General features: G+C 39.8%; 1 protein-coding gene across 1 annotated transcript in view; it reads right to left on the reverse strand.

The window, feature by feature from the left end:
- Positions 1-12,187: 12,187 nt before the first annotated feature.
- The window catches only part of fbxo38 (F-box protein 38), a 119,125-nt gene continuing 112,647 nt past the window's right edge, over positions 12,188-18,665 (reverse strand). Inside the window, exon 21 of the mRNA XM_030061678.1 lies at positions 12,188-15,403. Coding sequence (XP_029917538.1) covers positions 15,225-15,403 — 179 coding nt within the window. The 3' untranslated portion in view covers positions 12,188-15,224. The remainder of the gene's footprint in view (positions 15,404-18,665) is intronic.

The raw sequence follows: 18,665 nt of genomic DNA on the forward strand, positions 1-18,665 counted from the left end.
AATTCATCTTCATGGACGACAATGCTCCAGCTCGTCGAGGTCGCATGATTAGGGAATGCCTGCTGGAGACTGGGGTACCTCAAATGGAGTGGCCTGCACTTTCTCCAGACCTGAATCCCATAGAAAACCTATGGGATCAGCTGAGTCGCCGTGTAGAGGCTCGGAGCTCTGTACCCCAGAACCTCAATGTCCTGAGGGCCGCCCTTCAAGAGGAGTGGGATGCCATGCCTCAGCAGACAATAAGTCGACTTGTGAACAGCATGAGACATCGTTGTCAAGCTGTAATTGATGCTCAAGGGCACATGACAAGTTATTGAGACATTGACATTTTTTGTTGTGGTATACCCACCACTGTTGTTAGCTTTTGTTTCAAGAAATTATTTGAGATGAGGAAATCACCAGTGTATGCTTCTACTTAAATGCCCTACTTTCATGATATAATATCACTGTAGCGTGAACTTTTTACATTTTCCATAAATTTCACCCGAAAGCCAAATATCCCTAACTTTTTGTGAGTAGTGTATATAGATAGATAGATAGATAGATAGATAGATAGATAGATAGATAGATAGATAGATAGATAGATTGATACACACACACACACACACACACACACACACACAACACTCCTGATCAAAATCTTAAGACCAGCTGAGAAATTGCAAGAATTTACATTTTGCACTGTTGGATCTTAAGAAGGTTCTAAGTAGAGCTTCAAAATGCAAAAAGAAGAAATGGGAGTGAGACAAAAAAAAATTGAGTAAGCAATTTATTGCAAACAACCATTAAACTGAAATAGGCTGTTCATCAGCTGATCAAAAGTTTAAGACCACTGCCTTTAAAAGCCCAAATCTTAGCAAAAATGTGGATTCAGTGTCATTTTCTGTCAGGTATCCACACTGTCATGACCTCCTGATGGCAAAGGCAAAAAAGCTTTCTTGTTAATCACCTCAAAAATTCGTTTTGGCATGCTTGATGCTAGTGTTTCCAGGAGGCTAGTGGGAATGTTGCTCCAAGTGGTGAAGATGGCTTCACTGAGGGCATCCACTGCCATCCGACCCCAAATGTTCTCAATTGGATTTAGATCAGGGTGACATGCAGGATGGTTCGAAAGAGTGATGTTATTTCTCTGGAAGAAGTCCTTTGTCAGGCGGGCATTGTGAACTGTAGTGTTGTCTTGTTGAAAAACCCAGTCATTACCACACAGACGATGGCCTTCAGTCATGAGGGATGCCCCCTGCAACATCTCCACATAGCCAGCTGCCGTTTGATGCCTCTGCACAACCTGAAGCTCCATTGTTCCATTGAAGGAAAAAGCCCCCCAGATCATGATGGCGCCCCCTCCACTGTGCCGTGTAGAAAACATCTCAGGTGGGATCTCCTTGTCATGCCAGTAACATTGGAAGCCATCAGGACCGTCAAGGTTAAATTTTGTCTCATCAGAGAATAAAACTTTCTTCCACCTTTCAATGTCCCATGTTGCCCTGGGCTTGTGCAAACTCCAAACGGGCAATTTTGTGCCGTTGAAGGAGACAAGGCCTTTGAAGACGTTTTTTGTTCTTAAAACCCTTCTCTCGCAGATGCCGTCTGATGGTTATGGGACTGCAGTTGTCACCAGTGACAAGCTTAATTTGGGCTGAGGATCGTCCCGTGTCTTGACGGACAGCCAATTGGATCCTCTGGCTCAGGGCCGGTGAATTTTTTTTGGGTCTACCACTTGACTTTTTTGTTCCATAATCCTCAGGATCTTTTAAGAAGTTAAAAATGACAGCAGCAATGGCACGCTGTGAGGGCCTTGTTGTTGGGCCTTGCTTATGCAGCTCAACAATCCGACCATGTTCAAAGAGAGAAAGCTTTTTTGCCTTTGCCATCAGGAGGTCGTGACAGAAAATGACACTGAATCCACATTTTGGGATTTGGGCTTTTAAAGGCAGTGGTCTTAAACTTTTGATCAGCTGATGAACAGCTTATTTCAGTTTAATGGTTGTTTGCAATAAATTGCTTACTCAAATTTTTTGTTTTTGTCTCACTCCCATTTCTTCTTTTTCTTCATATATATATATATATATATATATATATATATATATATATACAGTACAGGCCAAAAGTTTGGATGCGTTTTCTTTATTTTCATCGAGAGAATGCCAAGAGTGTGCAAAGCAGTAATCAGAGCAAAGGGTGGCTATTTTGAAGAAACTAGAATATAAAACATGTTTTCAGTTATTTCACCTTTTTTTGTTAAGTACATAACTCCACATGTGTTCATTCATAGTTTTGATTCCTTCAGTGAGAATCTACAATGTAAATAGTCATGAAAATAAAGAAAACGCATTGAATGAGAAGGTGTGTCCAAACTTTTGGCCTGTACTGTATATATATATATATAGAGAGAGAGAGAGAGAGAGAGATATGTATACACACACACACACACACATACACTATATTACCAAAAGTATTCGCTCACCTGCCTTTACTCATACTATGAACTGAAGTGCCATCCCATTCCTAACCCATAGAGTTCAATATGATGTCGGTCCACCTTTTGCAGCTATTACAGCTTCAACTCTTCTGGGAAGACTGTCCACAAGGTTGAGGAGAGTGTTTAAAGGAATTTTTGACCATTCTTCCAAAAGCGCATTGGTGAGGTCACACACTGATGTTGGTCGAGAAGGCCTGGCTCTCAGTCTCCGCTCTAATTCATCCCAAAGGTGTTCTATCGGGTTCAGGTCAGGACTCTGTGCAGGCCAGTCAAGTTCATCCACACCAGACTCTGTCATCCATGTCTTTATGGACCTTGCTTTGTGCACTGGTGCACAGTCATGTTGGAAGAGGAAGGGGCCCGCTCCAAACTGTTCCCACAAGGTTGGGAGCATGGAATTGTCCAAAATGTTTTGGTATCCTGAAGCATTCAAAGTTCCTTTCACTGGAACTAAGGGGCCAAGCCCAGCTACTGAAAAACAACCCCACACCATAATTCCTCCTCCACCAAATTTCACAGTCGGCACAATGCAGTCTGAAATGTACCGTTCTCCTGGCAACCTCCAAACCCAGACTCGTCCATCAGATTGCCAGATGGAAAAGCGTGATTCATCACTCCAGAGAACGCGTCTCCACTGCTCTAGAGGCCAGTGGCGGCGTGCTTTACACCATTGCATCCGATGCTTTGCATTGCACTTGGTGATGTGTGGCTTGGCTGCAGCCGCTCGGCCATGGAAACCCATTCCATGAAGCTCTCTGCGTACTGTACTTGGGCTAATCTGAAGGTCACATGAAGTTTGTAGCTCTGTAGCAATTGACTGTGCAGAAAGTCGGCGACCTCTTTGCACTATGCGCTTCAGCATCCGCTGACCCCTCTCCGTCACTTTACGTGGCCTACCACTTCGTGGCTGAGTTGCTGTTGTTCCCAATCTCTTCCACTTTGTTATAGCACCACTAACAGTTGACTGTGGAATATTTAGTAGTGAGGAAATTTCATGACTGGACTTATTGCACAGGTGGCATCCTATTACATTACTATTACAGCACCATGCTGGAATTCACTGAGCTCCTGAGAGCGACCCATTCTTTCACAAATGTTTGTAGAAGTAGTCTGCATGCCTAGGTGCTTGATTTTATACACCTATGGCCATGGAAGTGACTGGAACACCTGAATTCAATGATTTGAATGGGTGAGCGAATACTTTTGGTAATATAGTGTATATATATATATATATTCTTTTACTTACTGTTTTGGTGAGGAGTTTGTTGTCAGAGTTTAATTTATGGGTCTGAACTGTGCTGGATTATCCCCTTTCTTACCAGGTATAAATTTTATGTGATATAAATAAGCGATTCATAGTTTTGTGTATTCCTTGTTCCTCAAAGTACTTAATAATTTCTTGGAGGATACGGTCAATCTGAATCCAAATTTTTTCATAAAATTTAACATGAAAACCATCTAATCCAGGTGTGTTTCTCTGAGCTAAACTTTGTATTGCCTCTTTGATTTTATTTTTCACCGTCGGTGATCTTAGACCTTCTTTTTATTTTAGCTCCATCTTATCTATATATTTGTGCAACATTTGATTATTGGATTTTAATCCCATTTTGAACAAGTTTTCATAAAATTGTTGAAATATATTATTATATCATTATTTTTAATTAGGACTTTTGTTTCATTGTCCCTTAAAAGTATGTCTGCCTTGCAAGAATCTTCAATTAAGTTTGATTGGAAACAAACAGTTACAGCCAACAACTACTTTGCTGTACCTCATCTGCTGCTGTGTCTTTTTTTATTATTATTTATTTATTTTATTTCATTTTATTTTTCCCAAAAATGGAGCTCAGTGACTTGGCCCTGCTGTTCCTGCCACAGCAACTCTTCAACCAAACTGACTGATACTGGTACACTGGACAGAGTGTACCAGTGTGGAAAGCCACTTTTTTATTAGCTACCGTGGCCAAGAAAAAAAACTCAACTTAATGTCTTGTTTTATTCACTGAAATAATATATATAAGTGGCTACATTTTTACTGCGGCACAACTGCTTCTTATCGGGACAAATGACCAGATAAACTGGGTCAGGTGACACTTCTTGGGTGGGCAGGGCTAAAATTTCTAGATCCGACCAAGTGGTAGAATCACTAGATAAAGAAAATACAGTATATGCACAACTATGAGAAAACAAGGTACAGCCCCAGTGACAAAAGATGGACAAGGTTTTAGGAGATCCTGAATATTGCATATTCAAGTCACTGAAGACTAGGAGTAACAAATGTAAATATTAAAAACCATCCCAGCAACAGGCAAAGTTTGGCCTGTTTACTACAACTCTTAATTGGCTGTGGAAAGCAAAACTTTCCCCAGGGAACTACTTTCACTCTGCCAGATTTCAAGTCATCAAAACACAGTAATGCTGCTGCTTTTAGGAAAACTAATATGGACTACTTTATTACAGTGATGGAATACTGGTGTGAAGAAAGTCTGAAGTCTCTTAAAAATCATTTTTATATTATAGTGGAATGAATGGAAACCAGTGGCTGGAAAAAAGGAGGAAAAATTACTGCTTGCTTTGGGATGTGAAATTTATACATTTTCTAGACTATATGTTAAGTTAAACATGCAAAATCATTGGTTTGGTCCTTTAATGCCCAGGTTCTAAACCGAATACACTGAAGGCCAAAATCACCCCAATCACACCAGGTTAACCACTGATACGGTCCTTTAAGCAGGTAGTTAGAATCCTGGAGGGAAAACACCACGGAATCCCTCACAGATTTTTGTTTGATCACTTTTGATGAATTTTTTCACTTTTATAATTTTGTAAATACTGCATATATGAACTGTTATTCTTACCAGTACCCATGAGCACGTATGAACTGGCTTTGAACTGCAAATTGAAAAATCCCATCCCTTCTTTTGCTGTCTCTGTTTCTGCTCACTCTCTCCTCTCTCCTTTACTTGCTCTTTCTTGTGTCTTAATAAGGTAATGTTTGGAGAGGGTTCACTGTTTACAGCAGCTGACAGGACTGGGCTATTAGTGATGGCAGCCAAGCATGGACACACACACACACACACACACACACACTAGCCATTAGTTAATGCACGACTCCACATAAAGGGTAAATTCTATATAAATCTCAGTGTGTGTCTTTCTAGTTTGTCGTAGGAAACCAGTCTTTTCCCTCATATGGAGAGGAGTCATAGCAAGGATTATTGTTAAAACTGTTTTTCCTTCCATTTTCTTCCCACCATCCCAATCTAGTGCCATTCAACATTAACATTCTACTTCCCGCACCCACTGTATGTGTGTACACTACCAGTCAAAAGTTTGGACACACCTTCTCATTTAATGTTTTTTCTTTATTTTCATGACTATTTACATTGCAGATTCTCACAGAAGGCATCAAAACTATGAATGAACACATATGGAATTATTTAGTAAAGAAAAAAGTGTGAAATAACTCAAAACATGTTTTAGATCTTAGATTCTTCAGAATAGCCACCCTTTGCTCTGATTACTGCTTTGCACACTTTTGGCATTCTCTCCATGAGCTTCAAGAGGTGGTCACCTGAAATGGTTTTCCAACAGTCTTGAAGGAGTTCCCAGAGGTGTTTAGCACTTGTTGGCCCCTTTGCCTTCACTCTGCGGTCCAGCTCACCCCAAACCATCTCGACTGTGGAGGCCAGGTCATCTGCTGCAGCACTCCATCACTCTCCTTCTTGGTCAAATAGCCCTTACACAGCCTGGAGGTGTGTTTGGGCTCATTGTCCTGTTGAAAAATAAATGATGGTCCAACTAAACGCAAACCGGATGGGATGGCATGTCGCTGCAGGATGCTGTGGTAGCCATGCTGGTTCAGCGTGCCTTCAATTTTGAATAAATCCCCAACAGTGTCACCAGCAAAACACCCCCACACCATCACACCTCCTCCTCCATGCTTCACAGTGGGAACCAGGCATGTGGAATCCATCCGTTCACCTTTTCTGCGTCTCACAAAGACACGGCGGTTGGAACCAAAGATCTCAAATTTGAACTCATCAGACCAAAGCACAGATTTCCACTGGTCTAATGTCCATTCCTTGTGTTTCTTGGCCCAAACAAATCTCTTCTGCTTGTTGCCTCTCCTTAGCAGTGGTTTCCTAGCAGCTATTTGACCATGAAGGCCTGATTGGTGCAGTCTCCTCTTAACAGATGTTCTAGAGATGGGTCTGCTGCTAGAACTCTGTGTGGCACTTATCTGGTCTCTGATCTGAGCTGCTGTTAACTTGCGATTTCTGAGGCTGGTGACTCGGATGAACTTTTCCTCAGCAACAGAGGTGACTCTTGCCCTGCGTTCGAAATCGCATACTTACACTTTTTACTTTTAGTAGGTACTGCAGCTGCCCTTACAAAGTATGTAGTTTAGTATGAAATATGCATGCATATGCATACTATTGGGACACACTACATACATCGTCTCTGAAGTCCGGCCCTCTTGCTCACTTCCGCCACCGTCTGTAGCGGCAAATTTGAATGTTGTTGTCAAAATGCCACTGCTGGTTCATACTTCACTGTCCTCTGTCATATTTCTGATCTTCTGTCTTACTGACGCTTCTGCTGTCACTGAGCGAGTTTTGTGCGATATGTGTGTTTTGTTGTCCTCCGTATGTGGGCGTGGCTTGTACACGCAACTCAGTCAGTGCGACGTAACGTCTGGGACTGTCCTCATGGGAGCCAGTTTTGTTGTAGCGCTTTTTGCGTAGCGTTTTTGCGACTCCACTTGGGGACACATTTAAAGTTTTTGCAATTTTCCAGACTGACTGACCTTCAGTTCTTAAAGTAATGATGGACTGTCGATTCTCTTTACTTGGCTGATTGGTTCTTGCCATAATATGAATTTTAACAGTTGTCAAATAGGGCTGTCAGCTGTGTACCATCCTGACTTCTGCACAACACAGCTGATGGTCCCAACCTCATTAAGAAGGCAAGAAATTCCACAAATGAACCCTGACAAGGCACACCTGTGAAGTGAAAACCATTTCAGGTGACTACATCATGAAGCTGACTGAGAGAAGGCCAAGGGTTTGCAGCACTGTCAACAAAGCAAAGGGTGGCAACTTTGAGGAATCTAAAATATAAAACATATTTAGAGTTATTTAACAATTTTTTTCGTTGCTACATAATTCCATATATCTTGCTTCATATATTTGATGTCTTCAGTATGTATCTACATATATATGTGTGTGTGTGTGTGTGTGTGTGTGTGTGTGTTTCTATACATTCATTTTCTATACATTTTACTTTCATTTTTTTCACTTTTGTTATGTTGTAGCCTGATGCGTTTAAATTCATTTTTTTCTCATTAATCTACACTCATTACCCCATAATGACAAAGTGAAAACACAATTGTAGAAATTTTTGTAAATTTATTCAAAAGAAAAAGATGTAATATCACATTGACATAAGTATTCACACCCTTTACTCAATACAGAGGCACCTTTGGCCGCAATTACAGCCTCAAGTCTTTTTGGTTATGAAGCAACAAGCTTTGCACACCTGGATTGGGGGAGTTTTCTGCCATTTTTCTTTGCAAATCCTTTCAAGCTCGGTCAGGTTGGATGGGGACCGTCGCTGGACAGCCATTTTCAGGTCTCTGCAGAGATGTCGGGTTCTGTCACTTGGTCTCATGATTTCAGATTAACCCTGAACCTCCGTTGGAGCGTGTTGTTCCTCAGGTTTAGGTTATTTTCTGCTGTTTAAATTGTTCATATTTCTATTTTTTCTATATTCCTTGTTTATAGTGTTTATATTGCTTGCTGTGATTTATTATCTGTTTATAATGTAAATTTGCTTCATATTTTGCTATCCACTTTGCTACTGTAATGCTTGAAATTTCCCCTCTGTGGGACTAATAAAGGAATATCTTATCTTATCTTATGTTATGTTGGATCAGGTTCAACTCAGGGCTCTGGCTGGGCCTCTCTAGGACATTGACAGAGTTGTCCCCAAGACACTCCTGTGTTGTCTTGGCTGTGTGCTTAGGGTCACTGTCATGTTGGAAGGTGAACCTTCAGCCCAGTCTGAGGTCCTGAGCACTGTGGAACAGGTTTTCATTGATGATATCTCTGTACTTTGCTCCATTCAGCTTTCCCTCAACCCGGACCAGTCTCCCAGTCCCTGCTGCTGAAAAACAGCCCCACAGCATGATGCTGCCACCACCATGCTTCACTGTCAAGTCAAGTAACTTTATTGTCCCAGAAAGGGACAATAAAGGGACAATCATTGGTTGTAAAGCAGAGAATGTAAAGCAGAGGGGACAAGACACAGCCCTGTTGGGATGGTATTGGGCAGGTGATGAGCGGTGCCTGGTTTCCTCCAGACATAACATTTGGAATTGAGGCCAAACAGTTCAATCATCGTGTTCTTAGTAACCTTTCTTGCTAAGGCCCTTCTCCCACGATTGCTCAGTTTGGTCGGGCGACCAGCTCTTGGAAGAGTCCTGGTTGTGCCAAACTTCTTCCATTTGTGAATTACGGAGGCCACTGTGCTCTTGGGAACCTTCAGTGCAGCAGAATTTTTTTGTTGCCTTCCCCAGATCTTTGCCTTGCAACAATCTTGTCTCTGAGCTCTGCAGGGAGTTCCTTTGACCTCATGGTTTGGTTTTTGCTCTGATATGCATTGTCAGCTGTGAGGCCTTCTATAGAGAGGAGTGTGCCTTTCCAAATCATGTCCAATCAATTCAGTTTACCACAGATGGACTCTAATCAAGGTGTAGAAACATCTCAACAACAATCAAGAGAAATGGGAGGCACCTGAGCTAAATTTCAAGTGTTGTTGCAAAGGATCTAAATACATATGTCAATGTGATATTTCAGTTTTTCCTTTTTAATATTTACAAAAAATTCTAAAATTCTGTTTTGACCTTGCCATTATAGGGTACTTAGTGTAGATTAATGAGAGAATAAATTAATTTAAAAGATTGTAGCATCAGGCTGCAGTCTGAATTCTTTCTGAATGCAGTATACATATAAATACACACACACACACACACACACACACACACACACACACACACACACACACACACACAAACAAGCAATGCCTCATATATTGTATTGTTCACTTGTAATGCCATATATGTCTTACTGTGTTGAGATTTGTATATAAAACAAACACTACTATTCATAGCACTGTGCACTTTTTAGATATTGTTTATTCAGTAACATTGGAAATACTTTTTCAAGTTAGGAATAAAAGCCTTCCTGTTGGTCTTCTACAACTGTTAAAATTAAGAGAAGGACATTATAATTTAGGGGTTATATATTTTTGAAACATGTAAAGTGAGAACTGATGTAAAATACAGATCAGTTTCAGTTTTGGGAGTTAAATTCTGGAATAGCCCCAGTGATGAGCTGAAATTGTGTAGCTCTCTGTTGAGTTTTTAAAAAGTCATAGTATAAAAGTATAAAATAATTAAGGATTATAAATTACAGTAAGTTTTCTTTCATATTTCTTTCTGTTATGATGGTACTCTGGGTTATCTTATGGATTGTACCGGACAGGCGAAAATAAGCCTTAGGTCTTCAGCCTGTTCCTTTTTTCGGTCATTGATGTGGGAAATCTGTTGTGTGTAATGGATTAGTGTGAACAGGTATGAGAATATTTTGTTGTAAATTCACACAGTGTGAAGTATTGTTCCTGATAATGAATGACCGAAAATAAACTATTCATTCACTCACACACACACACACACACACACACACACACACACAACCCCTCTCAGAATCCTGAGATAGATAACTGTCTTATTCATTAAAAAACGCAGAGCAGATTTTGTTTTTTCAAGTCAATGCATTCCGTTTCTGTCGGATTGCTTCTACCAAACTCCTAACACACACAGACACAGGTTGAAACCGCAGGGTCACAAATCTCTGTCTTCCTGCTTAGACATGTTGGAGTGCAAGGGTAGACTCTCTCTCTCTCTCTCTCTCTCTCTCTCTCTCACACACACACAGCTGTAAGGTTCAAGTGAGACAGAAACCTCTGCTATGTCACTGAATGTAAACAGGGTGAAACAGCCCAAAATAGCCCACCACTATTTCCCTTTACCAGCAACGTGTCTTGTTGTTGTCACACTGTTTCCAATGAGAGAGAACATCTGATTTGGCCTCCCGTCCTGTCCTCAACATTTCCACAAATACATCTCCCAAAGATAGCTCTTCATTTTATGTATTACAGAGCATTATTCTCTTTGGTCACAGGGTCATTTAATATTTTCCACACTTGGGAGACCAAGACAGCTGTTCATTAGTTTAAAAGGGCAAAACTGATGGAGGGAGTAAAAAATCGGATCTACTCATGGATTCTGAAAAGCAAATTAATAACAAATGACTCAATAAATCCTATAAAAATCTTTTCCAATGTAGTCATTTAAAAGATGGACCAGTAAAAGCTTTTTAATGAAAATATGACCATTCAGTGAAGGATTAGACAAATGTATGGCTTTGACGATAAACTTTTTTATTGAATATCAGATGTCCTCCAGTCAGTGTTGTCCATCTCTGATGTGAAGGACACTTCTCCATGGACACAACTACTGAAAAAAATGACATTACAACCAGGTTTCTATGGCACATTAGGCTTATTCAGGTAACACTTTAGAAATTATTGAATTGTCAGCATCAACCTTTAAAAATTTGAATGTAAATTCAAATCTAGCTTGGTGCGTTTTTTTCTTAGTTTGAGTTTGATTGGTCAAATTTCTGATATGGCACTAAATGTATGATGAAATGGTTTGTTGCTGTGTAAAATTGGGCTAAACATTCAAAATCATTGGTATGATCCTTTAAGCTTACTAACATTTTTCATATCATATTGACGAGATTTAAGATTTTGGGTGTACTTGCTTATACTCCTTCAGCGGCAAACTCACAGCCAGGTGCAAAAAATGGGAAATTACAAGATGCCATTGGGCCCATTCATTATAGCCGTAATTATCATGAAGAAAGATGACGCAGAAACATTTTGTTCCACTCAGTTAACTTCTTTTTATTTTTGACTAAGTGAAATAGTATTGTTCTTTCCTTATAAACATATGAACTTTAACATACTGTCATCCATGAGATCTGTACACTTGTTCTATATACAAGTATAAGGCAGGACTCAACTCACTTCATGTTCAACCCGTTCAACACACAAATCACATTTTCAAATAATTTGCTCTAAAACAATTACACTGTTGATTAGGCATCCTTATATGGCATCCTTCTCATGACTAAGCTTTTCAACAGCTTGAGGCAATTCCACTTCTTGAATCGACAAAATTGAAAGGAAATTCAATCCACGGCTCTGCGGTGCTATAGGGCAAGGCTGTCTGGTAAAACCTCTGATAAGCCAACCAGGTCCCAGTCCCCTCCTGAGAAGATACTAGACTACAGAGAATTCATTAAGCAAGCATAGTTTGGGCCAATAAAGCTTAAAAAAAAATCCTTAGGCTTCATTTTGGCCCTTTTAAAATTATTTCAGCATTCAGTCAATGTAAGATCTCAAGATAAAGCAGTACTGACCCATATGCTGACCCAAAACCATTTCAAGAAATTATCCAGCCAATTTTTAGCCAGTTTGGAGAATAGCAGACTTAGCAGCTCCTTTTCTCTTAGAATATGTTATACATTTTCACCAAGCAGTAACTACCATTTACAAGAAGGAGCACAGCTTAAAGAAGTGGTCGAGATAATTTGTTCACATGGTGACAGATTTTTTTTTTTTTTTTTTTTTTTTTTGAAAATGCAACTTAATTTATTCACTTGGCAAAAAAAATCCACACTAGGTTTGGGTAGAATGACGATTGAATCAGCAATCGCCGATGGACAGAATCCATCGTGATCGCCAGTTTAGCTGCCGATGCTGTACGATCAATTTCAGAATGGAATGATCAAAACAAGGCTGAGTGGCTGTCGAAAATGACTTCTAAAGCGAAACAACAAAGTGATGCTGTTGACATCAGTTATCAAACTGCTTCCTTTCTTTTTCAGCACCCACATCAAACAGGATCAAATCAGGATCAAATGTGTGGACAGAAGGACCAAGGGATGAAAAAGAAATTAGCACTGAATTGGAGTTGGGTCAAACACAAGACAAAAGTGAAACTGCTTTAGCTACTTGAGAGCCGAGTATGAGAGTTGTCTGCTATCCTCCTGAAGCCACCTGACCAATATGAGAGCTTGGATACTGTTTCCTCCTGTTCATGTCAACACACCGCTCAGTGCTCCATCATGACACTGACCCTGATGTCACTCACAGGTTCCTCACTTAAGTGATTTTAAGACCCTTCACTAAGACAGTATAGACCTTGGGCGCTTTAAAAAGCAGGTTTTAAGTGTTGAAGTGTCTCATCTCTCCCTGTTTCTGTTGTCTCTGAGGACAGATTAAAGGACCATACCAGCAATTTTCAATGTTCGGCCCATTTTCTACAACTTACCCACATTTTACATTGCGGGAAACAACAATCATGCAGGGATACTAAAAATTTTACAACACATAATCAAAATCCCTTGATTTTCAAATTTGAATTTTTGGCTGAAACGCCCTCTTTATAATGTTCTGCTTCTCTGGCTAACAAAGTTGCTGCCACTCATAAACCACAGGGCTGATAAGAGATAGAGATGATAGAGAGCAAACATTTCCCCCGGCGACTATATTCAGTGCAGAAAATGAACTCAACTTTATACATTTTGTAGATATTATGTTAAACATAAAATCGCTGGTATGATCCTTTAAAGGCCATGAGCACCACAACATTCCAACAGATCAAATCATGGGAGATTTTGCAGCTAGTAATGACAGAACAGAAAGGAAACAGGACAATAGCTGAGGTCACTTGGAATTTTGTTGACTACTATATTTATGCCAACAGCATGGGGGGCAGCTTCAGTAAAATAACAGTCTACTTTGTAAAAAGCAACACAGTCAAAGCCAATACACTGCAGCAACAGCCTCTAATGGATATGAAGTCTAATTATTAGAAGCATACATAGTAATATTTTGAACTGGCAGGGAATAGTCAATAAATCTAGTTCACTGCCACACTGCCTTTCAGTCTTCATTTAATCGGTGGAAAATGTGAAGATGACTGACTTTTTATTGAGTGGTGGGAAAAGGAGATCAATGAAAATGAATTCAAAATTATTCAGTCATCTTTAGCTTCATCTTACATTTAGCACTTGCTGAGGTAAACACAATTGCAGCAGTACATCACTAACACACACAAACACCTTTCAACAGGTGAAAGAAATTAAAAAAAAAAAAAAAGAACAAATAAAACAGACAAGTCTAAGGCCACTTGAGTTTGTGGTGTGTGTGTGTTCAAGAAGTCAGCAGACTCACTGTGGCAGTGAACAGATTAAAGCTCATACAAGTACTTCAGGTTCCTCCGTCACTACCTGTCAATTGTCTACAGAGATGGAATGGAAGCAGGGGATCTCATTCAGTAGCTGTTTTCTTCTTGATGTGTTTAACTCACACTGTCATTCATTAAGTCTTTTCTTTTCTAACGTTTAAAATATTCTGGCTCTGTCTGATTAAATTTCATGTTTAAACCCCTGATAAACTCCTGAAGCAAGAGCTGTAATGCCAGTCAAACCAGCTAGTTGTAAGCTACTGTAGGAACAACTCAGAAACAGGCAGCATTATAAAAACACTGCACATCATTAATAGGGAAAGCAAATATTAACTTTAAAGACTGAATGTTTTTCATTGACAGACACAGAGAACAGTTTGATACTAAAACCTTTATTCAGAACTCAGCTACACTATAGTCAGATTTTACTTTTAAACATTTTCTTTTAAACAAGAAATTTCATCATTACGCCAGCATGATTTTGAAAAATGTACTTAAAAAACGTTTAATAAATAACATTCTGGGTTAAGTACATTGTTGTCGTTTTTCCGGAGTTGACAATGGAAGTAACTGAAGATCCTGCTTCCGTCCTATCTCTGTTGGCAGTTGCCCATGTGCAACAGCGATCGGGCAGGGTGTATGGACACACACATAGTGACATTCCTTCTCTTTTCACATTTTCTCTTCATGTCAAGGTCACTGATTATAAATAAGGCAACTGAAGACATTAGCTATGAAACTTGTGAAGACAATGGCCTTATCAATCAAGCCTGTGCTAGGACGCGTTGGAGCTAATAAGCTTAAGAGGTTTATTTGTTCATTGAGATTTTGCTGGAATGATGGAAAATTCAGCATCAAGTAAGAACAGTTAACTTCATGAAAAATCCTCTCACTAAACACAAGGTTAAGCATTGTTTCTTCAAAGAAAAAACAATGCTTCAATGAAGTTTCATGACCACGAATAATGACACCCAGTTTGGTCAGAACTAACAAGATGACAACAGTGTAGGTGTTTCACTGGGACTTTGGTTTCAAGGAGTGCTACCAAATGAAGTTTAATCATGCTTATGTTCGGCAACTTCCTTCCTTTGCCATGTTTATCTTTGGCAATGCCTTCTAGTGTTCTTTTTTGCAACCACTTCCTTCACATGAACGCAGTGAAGCCTTGTTCTGCAATATTAATTCACTTAAGACACCCTGAAAATGAGTCTTCTTTTTCCAAACCAAGGCAAAGATTTGAACGGTTCAGATCTTAGGCAGTGCTGCAGCAATACTGACTCTGTGAGGACTGCACATTATCTTTACTACAATTGGTTTCTTGGCTTCAGAAAAAGAGCTTATATATGTTTTGGAGAGGCATGGTGTCTAGATGTAGTCATCATCCACAGGTTCTCCTGGTGTATCACAGTGATGGACAAAGAGAACCACCACTCTCTGAAACACTCCTCTTCGACTCTGGCGGCGCTCTGAGATCTCTTCTCCTATTGTCTCCATGCAGATGTCAGCTGACAGCTGGCCTTTACGCCGTGGGGCGTAGATAGTGGCTGACACAGGAGGAAAAAAAAAACAAAAAAACAGGAAAACATGTTATACACTTGATGGCTGTAGTGTTTGTTGACACTCACAATTTTTGCTTCTACAGCACCCACCAAGTGAAATGTCTAGAGACAATCATTCCACTGCAGATAAAGATGATGAAGATGACTTTCTTGATCCATGGCAGAAATGTGTCTTATGCTATACAATGACACCGACACTTAGAAATGACACAATGCATGAGCTGAGTCTGTTCATTTCAATTTGACAAATCTCCGAGCTTAATTTTTAAAGTCAGATTTAAGTTGTCATTAGACATATTACTACTCCAATTATTAGTACTACTCAGTCCCACACATCTATGATCATCATTTTTACTATTCTCAATAACCTTTTTTCCGACTACTACTACTAATATCAGAAGTTTTCTTATTATTGCTATTAGTGTTATTACAATTACCACTGTTGTTGCTATACTATTATTATTGTCATAACTGCTATTATCACCACGAGTATGACTATACAGCCCTATGTATGTATGTCAGTCAGTCAGTCAGTCAGTCAGTCTCTCTCTCTCTCGTCAGGGCAGATGACCGCCGACGCAGAGTTGGGTTCTGCTCGAGGCTTTTCTGTTAAAAGGGTTTACTAACAAAAACTAATAACAAAAAAAACAATATTAACAGCTAAATAAAATACTGGCTCGTGCTTACTGTAAATTAAGGGAATGATTATCACACAAAATAATTAATAAATTTTCCCATAATAAATGTGCAACAATTAAATCAGCGAAGATAATGAGCACAGAAATGTAAGTGTAACTCCAACTAAACAGTGTAGTGGTAACTTGAGCTTGAGGGAACAGTATCACCTAAAGTTGGACTACTGAGGTAAAATCTGGGCCTTATCCATTTCCCATTAAATGTCACTTTGACTTCACTGTCCCCGTAACATTTTCATGTGAGCTTCTGTACCCAAAATACATGTATACTCATGTATACACCAACTCATTTACCCAGTCTTGACATCACTACTGAATTTATGTGATGGACAGATAGATTACAGATTTAAAAAACATAAAACAAAACAAACAAAAAAAAACATCTCTCACTCTCAAGACAAGCCAACTTTTAGACTGGTCAATTTGTAGTGCTAAGAAGAAGAATGCATGAAAATTGCACATACAGTATCAACCAAATATGGTTGCAATAGCACAGTGTATTAAGAATCAATAGCACTTTTGATCAAACTTTGAAACCCAATTACAGCAAAGCTCTTTTGAATATCAAAAATCCAAAAAACGTTTTCTCGGCTCACTCCAAACATACTATAATACCAGATTTGGTGACATTGTATAAAAATTGTAGAAGGAGAAGTAAAAAAGTTATAGACAAAATTCAACATTACACAAAATCTTCCAAATGATGACATGAAGAAAGAATGGATGGATGGATTGAGCATGATTAAGAACAAATATTCAAATGAGTATAATCTTTTTAAATGTAGCATTTGATTTTAAGTGGTTTTGGCCCTGGAACTATTGTGTTAAAGTACTCTTGTTTTATTACACTTGCTAGCATTAACAGGCCAGAGCAATTTAAATAGTAATTAAGGTGATCTTGCCAATGAGCCGTTGTATTCAGTTATGATGTTGGGCCATGCTGAGCCTCTATGATTCTCTGCCATACAGCACCACCTGATGGCACCACTGGATATAATGCATTTCAGTGCCCATTTGATTTCTTGTAGTAGAAAGTCTGACAATGTATCAAAATGTACCAAAAACTGCTTGAGCAGGAGGAGATGGGGTTGGGGAGGCTCCAAAATGACCATAGGCCCAGGCTAATATTAATGTTAAGGCACTAGTGGTGACAGGTAAATGCTGTTTTGCTCAAGTTTAACTCCATGGGCTCTATTTTCGCAGACCTGGTGAGGCGGAGGCGCAGCGCAGCTGTGCTGCGCCAGCTGGGTGTGGCCAAGTGGATTTTGCAATTTTGGCACGCCGTGCGCCGTGGCGCAACTACTGCGCCGTTCCTCCTACCGGCGCAAGGGAGGAGAGAAGGCGTGGAGTGGGTTTGACACAGCCGATTCACTTTAAGCCAATCAAATGAGCCCCTGTCTTCGCCTTTAAAATGCACTGCACGAAGGCGTAATGAAAGTTTACACAATTGACATGGAGGAAGAGAGCAGCAGCAGCACACACTCAGGACAGTGAGGCCAGTCTTGGCTGCTGGAATGTTGCTGGAGCTACCTGCATCCATCTGTCCACCCATCCATCCATCCATGCATCTATCCTTACATTCGTCTTCCTCATTCCCCTGTCTTTCCATTACCTACCTGCCTCGCATCTCTCTTTTTCCAGCTCTGTCACCGTCTGTTAAAGTTATTGATTTTTACGAGCAAATATAAATTTAACTGTGAAGCCCCCATTTTTGATGAATGTTTTTACCTCAAAGGATAATCCTCGCCATATTCATATAAATACGTTTGTTTTGCAACTTTTGACTCCCATCACTTACTGATGCAACCACACACTAGAGATTAAAACAAAATCTGGTTCATGAAGGCTTTTACATTTGCTGTTCTAAACGCCCAGAGTCTGGCAAGGAACCGATGCATTTTACATTTTCGATATGTGTGGAATCAGGGTTTCCCCTAGAAAAAAATTGGCATCGGACAATGTAACCGGCAGCAGGGTATATGCAGGAATCTTGAAGTTAATTTTAATACCTTTTTAAGACTTTTTCAAGACCCTTTCAATATTTTTTAATACCTCACCGCACAACAACAGAGTACTTTTTACCACGGATCTTTTGTAGCCCAGAGGAGATATGTTGCTCAAACACTCGGTATGTAGTTTTAGTGTATGTTTATGAGTTGTGGAACATAATAAATTATCTTGCAGGAGTACATGCTAAATTATTATTTGTTTTAAAAATGTAAATTCATTATCAAACAGACCTAACAATTCAACTACCATGAGCAGTAGTATGCCTGTGTGAATGAGCAGTAATATGCCTGTGATAACATAGATTGAAAAATAAGCCGAAGTGATACCTCTTCTATGAATAGACAAGCTAAGCCAGTGTGCTGCTGTTAGCCAGTGAAAATATTTCGGAGTGGCGACTCTTCACTTTGTTACACAATCTATGTCAGTGTGCTGCTGTAGCCTGGAGAGTTGCTTTGCTTTTTGGACTCGTACGGTGCCGGTGCAGGTGTTGTAATGTTTTTTCTTGGTGGTGCAGGTGAAACCACTGGAGCGGTTGTGCCACC

Source organism: Myripristis murdjan, chromosome 10 (genome assembly GCF_902150065.1).
Source record: "Myripristis murdjan chromosome 10, fMyrMur1.1, whole genome shotgun sequence".
NCBI classification, from domain to species: Eukaryota; Metazoa; Chordata; class Actinopteri; order Holocentriformes; family Holocentridae; genus Myripristis; species Myripristis murdjan.